This window comes from Budorcas taxicolor, chromosome 7 (genome assembly GCF_023091745.1).
Source record: "Budorcas taxicolor isolate Tak-1 chromosome 7, Takin1.1, whole genome shotgun sequence".
NCBI lineage: Eukaryota > Metazoa > Chordata > Mammalia > Artiodactyla > Bovidae > Budorcas > Budorcas taxicolor.
Genome location: NC_068916.1, coordinates 62,606,179 through 62,612,178, shown reverse-complemented (window position 1 = coordinate 62,612,178; position 6,000 = coordinate 62,606,179). Strand labels below are relative to the sequence as shown.

The 6,000-nt window shown below is 36.3% G+C and overlaps 1 protein-coding gene across 1 annotated transcript in view; it reads right to left on the bottom strand.

Moving 5' to 3' along the window:
• Positions 1 to 3,430: 3,430 nt before the first annotated feature.
• Positions 3,431 to 6,000, bottom strand: part of G3BP1 (G3BP stress granule assembly factor 1) — a 28,994-nt gene continuing 26,424 nt past the window's right edge. The window contains exon 12 of the mRNA XM_052642516.1: positions 3,431 to 4,569. Within this exon, the coding sequence (XP_052498476.1) occupies positions 4,363 to 4,569 (207 nt within the window). The 3' untranslated portion in view covers positions 3,431 to 4,362. The remainder of the gene's footprint in view (positions 4,570 to 6,000) is intronic.

The window sequence follows — 6,000 nt, the reverse complement described above, 5'->3', positions numbered from 1 at the left end:
TCTCTAACTGACCAGGTCACATGGTTTATAGAAGTAACAAGAGAACTGATTTCCAATACTATATTCTTCTCACCCAGGGCTACCTGGTTTGAGTGGAAACTGAAGAGGAGAGACTTCGAAAGTCATGCAATCAAAAGACAGCAACTTTGATTCTAAGCCAATACATAAGCATGATCAAAAGTAAAACTGGTTAAGGGTTGTAGGCCACCTTTAATCAACCTTTCACTCATTCAGGCCATTATTAAAGACTGCTTCATGAAAGCATGAGCAAAGCAATCTAATTTCAGCATCATCCAGAGTTAGATACAGATCCACTAAAAATAATAAAAATAAAAGTTTTATCTCACATGTGCCACCATATCTTTAATTCAGTCTAGTAAGTTCACAAGCCCATCTATGGTCCCCAGAACCTTGATATTACAGTAAACACAAATTCCAAGAGGTATTACTACCCTAAAACCAGAAGTCTTCGTTTAATGACCTAGTACAACATGACAAGCGACTTTAACCTACAACCCCATCCCACATAAAATATTGCTAAGTTTCTAACACATTCTTTAAGGTTTCTAAAACATCTGCAAAAGACTACCTCTAATTGTCCACTGCCAATCTATGGTACATTAGGCACTTAGTTAGAACTCCATATTCAAATAAATGTTGAAGTTGCTACTTTTACAAGATTCAAAATTGCTAAACCAAAAGTTCAACAACTGTCTAATTTGTATACAGCTCCTACAGAGATTCTTTTAAGTAGCACAAAAATAAAGCTTTAATATAAAAATTATTTTTAGAGATCAGTAGGTTTGACAAATGCAAACAACTTCCCTAAAATAAGCCACGAGACAAACAATGGACTACAAATTTAAATTCCATAGAAAGAAATTCCATTTATTCTGACAAACAGTATCTATAAAGTGCCACGTTCTCCACTAAATCACTAACTCTACCAGGGTTCTCAAATAAAGGGATGAAGAAGAGTATCAGAGGATGGCAGTTATAAGCATAAAACACAACTAAACTAACGTGGATGATGCTAAAAATAGTCTTTCACATCCAGATTAAATTGTACTAAATGTATTCTCAAACCAGATGAGAAAATAATCTAGTAATTCAATAGCACTGTGCCACAATAAAGTCTACAAATCAAAAGAAGTCCTACAAAATTAATGTTTAACTACTTTACCTTCAAGGAAATAGAAAATGGTAATGCTAGACTTGACCTGAATGTTTTGCAGACTCAAGTCTCTACACTGTAGTTATTTCATGCCCTATTCCCTTAATGGTATAGGTAGGCACTATGGTTCTAGAAAAAAAGCATCAGTTTTGGAGGCCAATCTGCTCCTACAACATGGAGGCTCGTGATGTACTTTCTTCACCTACTACTTTGAGGGGGGAATAACACCTAAGTCACAGCGTATAGCTGTGAAATATTTAGTTGTCTAACCTAAAGTGCAATTCAACTAACATGGTGGTAGTAACCTACTGATCCAAAACCAAACAATTATTCTTGCATTATCCATTTCACCACTTCGCAGCAATAACTCAAAATGTTGAGAACACAGGAAAACACAAAACGAACCTCAATATAAAAGCAAACAAAATTATTTTTGTACAGTCAAAGGTCTATTTATTTTCAACAAATCTTAAAAGACTGAAATCTACTGAACCAAACTAGTGTAACTTAGCTAAAATGTTCATGTGTGAAGGGTTTTAAGCTCAGGAGAAAAGAACTACCTGTTGGGCCATTCTAACAGACAAAAAATTATGTTGAATGTGATGAGGTGATACTGCCTACAGAAAATCTTGCCCTCACCTATTTTATTTTCACTAACTGTGAAATATGTGAATAGATGTGTACCTAGGGTAACATGTTTACTACATCAGCAATAAAGAGTGTTAACCATGATACTGAATCCTACTTATAAAGTCCAATGCAAGTCAAATCACCATAATATCCCAATTATGGTAACTTGAAATTACTGAAGCAAACTTTTGTGAAATTATGCAGGAATTCCCTGCAATAAATTACAAGCAGCATATAGTATATTGCTACCTCTCCAAATTAAAACACACACACACACACAATTGGTACAAATAAAGTTGGGATTAATTACTTACAGCAGTTGTTACTAAAATTCCTGAGAGATTTCTAGTTGCTATTTTTCTGAGACTCTATTTCAAAGGAATGAGTCTTCACTCCAGTTGTCCTATCCCACCATTCTACCCACCATGAATTACAGGAGTAAGGACTCCCTGTGTTCTCAGTGGGGCTGCTTCATTTTCCAAGAGCATTCTGTCATCACTGGCCCCCATTCACCAAACACCAGATGCAGGGCATGCATCTCCCTCCACCCGCCTCCCCACCAAAAGAACCCACAAATTTCTGCATGTCCTCTAGGATGTAACAATAGCCCCAAGTTGAGGAACACTGTATTTAGTTAGTGCCCTTAAAGCTCTGCTCTGAGGAGGAAAAACATTTAGAAATGTATGGTTTAGAATTCACTTATGAAAAATGATTCCTAGGTTATCTATATTTTATCACCTAATAGTTACAACTTAATTTTTTTCCTCAAAAATAACTCAGGCTAAATTTTCTTCTTTCAACTACAAGCTTAATATAAGCTACAAAAGTACAAGCTGAATGTCTTCTAATTCTGGGCCAAATGAAGTGGTTACCAACTAGTTGTTTAAACTGACCCAAAAACCAGCCACGGGATTCAGTTATATAAGTTTTTTTATGTTGTTATATATGAAGGAGATGTTGCCAATTTTCAAATATTTGAGGTACTAAGGACCAACTGATAACATCAAAAACTTCATTTAAGATTACACCCTTCAGTAAACCTAGTTTCCCAGCAACAGCAAAACATTCCTATTCCTACTAATATACTAGCCTCAAACAAGAGTCTTAAAGATGAACACTGTTAAAAAAACTAAGTTTAAGTTGACAACCTCATTGTCCTTCAATTGGTAGTGACAAGTTATCACACAAAGGCTTGCTACACAAATGTGTAAACAAAACCTTCACCCATCTCACACACAGCACTCAACACATACTATGCAAAACGAGTATTAGTCTATATCGCCAGATCTTCCAGAAACGTTTTAATAAAAATTGGCCATTTCCAAGAAATACCCACTGCATGCCCACCAGTAAAAGGGAACCATAACAAAACAGAAAATTTACCATATGGCTATGATTAAAAAAAAAAAAAAAAAAACCTAGCACTCACTCAAGCACACCATCAAAGTCCAACATTAATGTCACATTCTTTCTTATGGGCTATGATTCGGAATAGACACTGAAATAAAACTTAATACAAATGCTGAACTATTCAGGTCAAAGGACTCTACAGAAGCATCTGTACTCAAAGGCATTCCAGTTCGAAACTCAATTTCAGAATAAGGCATAACAAATGAACACAAGACATACAGGGTAAAAAAGGGAGTTATAATTCCCAACATACTCTGAACCTGATAGAACAAATCTAGGGGTCTTTTTTTTTTTATTATTTTCTTTAAACAATTGCCAAGACTGGAATCAAAGATAAATAGAAGGCACAACAGTTTTGCTCTGGTTTTGTGTTACGTAGATTTGGAAATTTTTTTTGTTCTTTTTTCTTTTTTTACAAATACAAATTAAACATGAAAAAAACTCTACTTCAAAAAAAAACTAACAGTTCAGGAAAAGCTTATCAGTTGCATTCTAGACATTTAAATCTATCTCACAATTTAAATTCCAATGTCAAAAACAGTAGATTTTAGAATTGTTTTGTGATCATGTTTTAAAAGAAAACTCGAACACCTTTTATTCAGTTTTTAACCACATCAATGAGAATCAAAATTGTCAATTTTTCCAATGGCAATTTCTCCACACCAGAAGATAGTCATGACTCTCAAAGAGGAATACAATTTGGGTTTCTCCGGTCTTCAAAATGTTTATCAAATCCTGTAATTCTCACAGGCTTTTGAAACACATAGAAAGTAAGTAAGAAATAGTCCAATGAATGAAACATACCAAATGTCAGTAAGAAGCAAGACACATTCCTTTGGGGAAACTGTTAAAAAAAAAAATCCAGTCTGTATATGCAAATAAAGCAAAGAAATTCAGTCTTTTTTTTCTTCTTTAAAAATCCATTTTTCCTAAAATATCATTCCACAAAATTGGAAGTGACGGACTAAAAGGTGGGGAGCAGGGAAGAGAAGGAGCACACACCATTAACACAAAAAGTAAAATTGTACAAACTTAAGCAGTTTGTGATAGACTAGGATCATATTCCAAGATACCAAGGTTGGCTGAAGAAATTCATCATTCTGTGGGAGCTAGTTTGTACTGCTGCCTGAAGACTGGTGAAGAGCATTTCACTGCCTTGGAGCAATGCTCCTGCCCACTCCAAATCCTGGTTTCTGCACCATGCCTCCACGAGGTGGGCCTCTCATGCCACCGCCCAGCCCACCTCGAGGGCCTCCAGGTCCCCGAAGGCGGTTATCCCGGCGGTCCCCTTCACGGGCGGCTCGAGTCTTCTTTTCTTCCACATTCAGACGGACCTCTCCTCTGAACATGATGGGCTGTAAGAATCAAGGTGAAGAGATTTATAGAGTGCTTATGAACTACTCTCAAAAGAGTAGCAAAAGAGCTTATGAGCGAGCTTTCAAAGATAAAAGAAAGCTAAAAAAAGAAAAACAAGAACCAGGAGCTTACAAATGAGCTGCCTTCTCACAGTTCACTTTTTGTCTCAAACTCAGAACACATTAATTTTTCCATTAACAGACACATGAAAAAGTGATCAGGTATTCAAGTTAGTTCAAAAGTTAAAAAGTCCACTTGTACACACCAGTACAAGTGACTCTTACTCAAGTAAACCTTACCTTCCCATAGAATTATGTAAGTGGGATATAAATAAAAATTGCCACCTTCTCCAGGGACTGGGAGACTTAGAATAAAATCCCATCATCACGTAATGTGGAAAGATTTTGCTGTATATGTTTATGCAAAGTACACATACATCTCAAAAACATCATGAATTTCATTTCAATATAACCTTAAGAAAATGCAATTTGCCTTAACAGAATTCAGGAAAATACTAAAATAACAATACCAGATCTTAGTGCAGGAGAAAAGAGTCTTGGGTCTTCTTTTTTGCCAAAAGAACAATAGTAAACAAAGGGTTACTCAAGACTTCAATGAACTTAATTTATGTTCCTTGCTGGCATTCTGTGGCTTTCTAACAGAAGTATTTTTTCAAAATAAATACCTAACAGTTCTTACTATGCAGAAGTGGTCTATATACTTCACTTTTATTATCTCTTTTAATCTTCACAATAACCCTTGAAGGGTTATTATCACAACTATTTTATATAGACCAGCAAACTGGTACTAGGGAGGTTAAAGAACACATACTACACAGATCACGAGTCTAGTGAGTGACAGAAGAGCAATGTAAACCCAGGCATACTGACAGGAAAGTAAAGCACTCAATCTACGCAGCATGGACAGACACCAGTTATATTCTACAAGCTATTTCTGTACACAAAAAACTGCTGAAGGGAATAAGGTAAACTTCTACCCAGACAGTGGGGTAAGGGTAAGTGTTAGTCGTTCAGTCATGTCCAACTCATTTCTTGCTCAGTTATGTCCAACTCTTTGCAACCCCACAGACTGTAGCCCACCAGACTCCTCTGTCCATGGAATTCTCCAGGCAAGAACACTGGAGTGGGTTGCCATTCCCTTCTCCAGGGGATCTTCCTGACCCAGGGATCGAACCTGGATCTTCCACCTAGCAGGCAGTTTCTTTACTCTCTGAGCCACCTAAAGCAAGCTACATTTGAAGCTCCCAAAGTACACAAACATGATCTGAAAGTGCATGTGAGGAAACCTGCACAGGGGTTGGGCAGGGAAGCCCCTTTGAGCTCTGATTCTAATTTCAATTTTATACTCTGATTAAACATATATTTGTACATATATAAATATCAACACATCCAATATTACAAATATTTTAT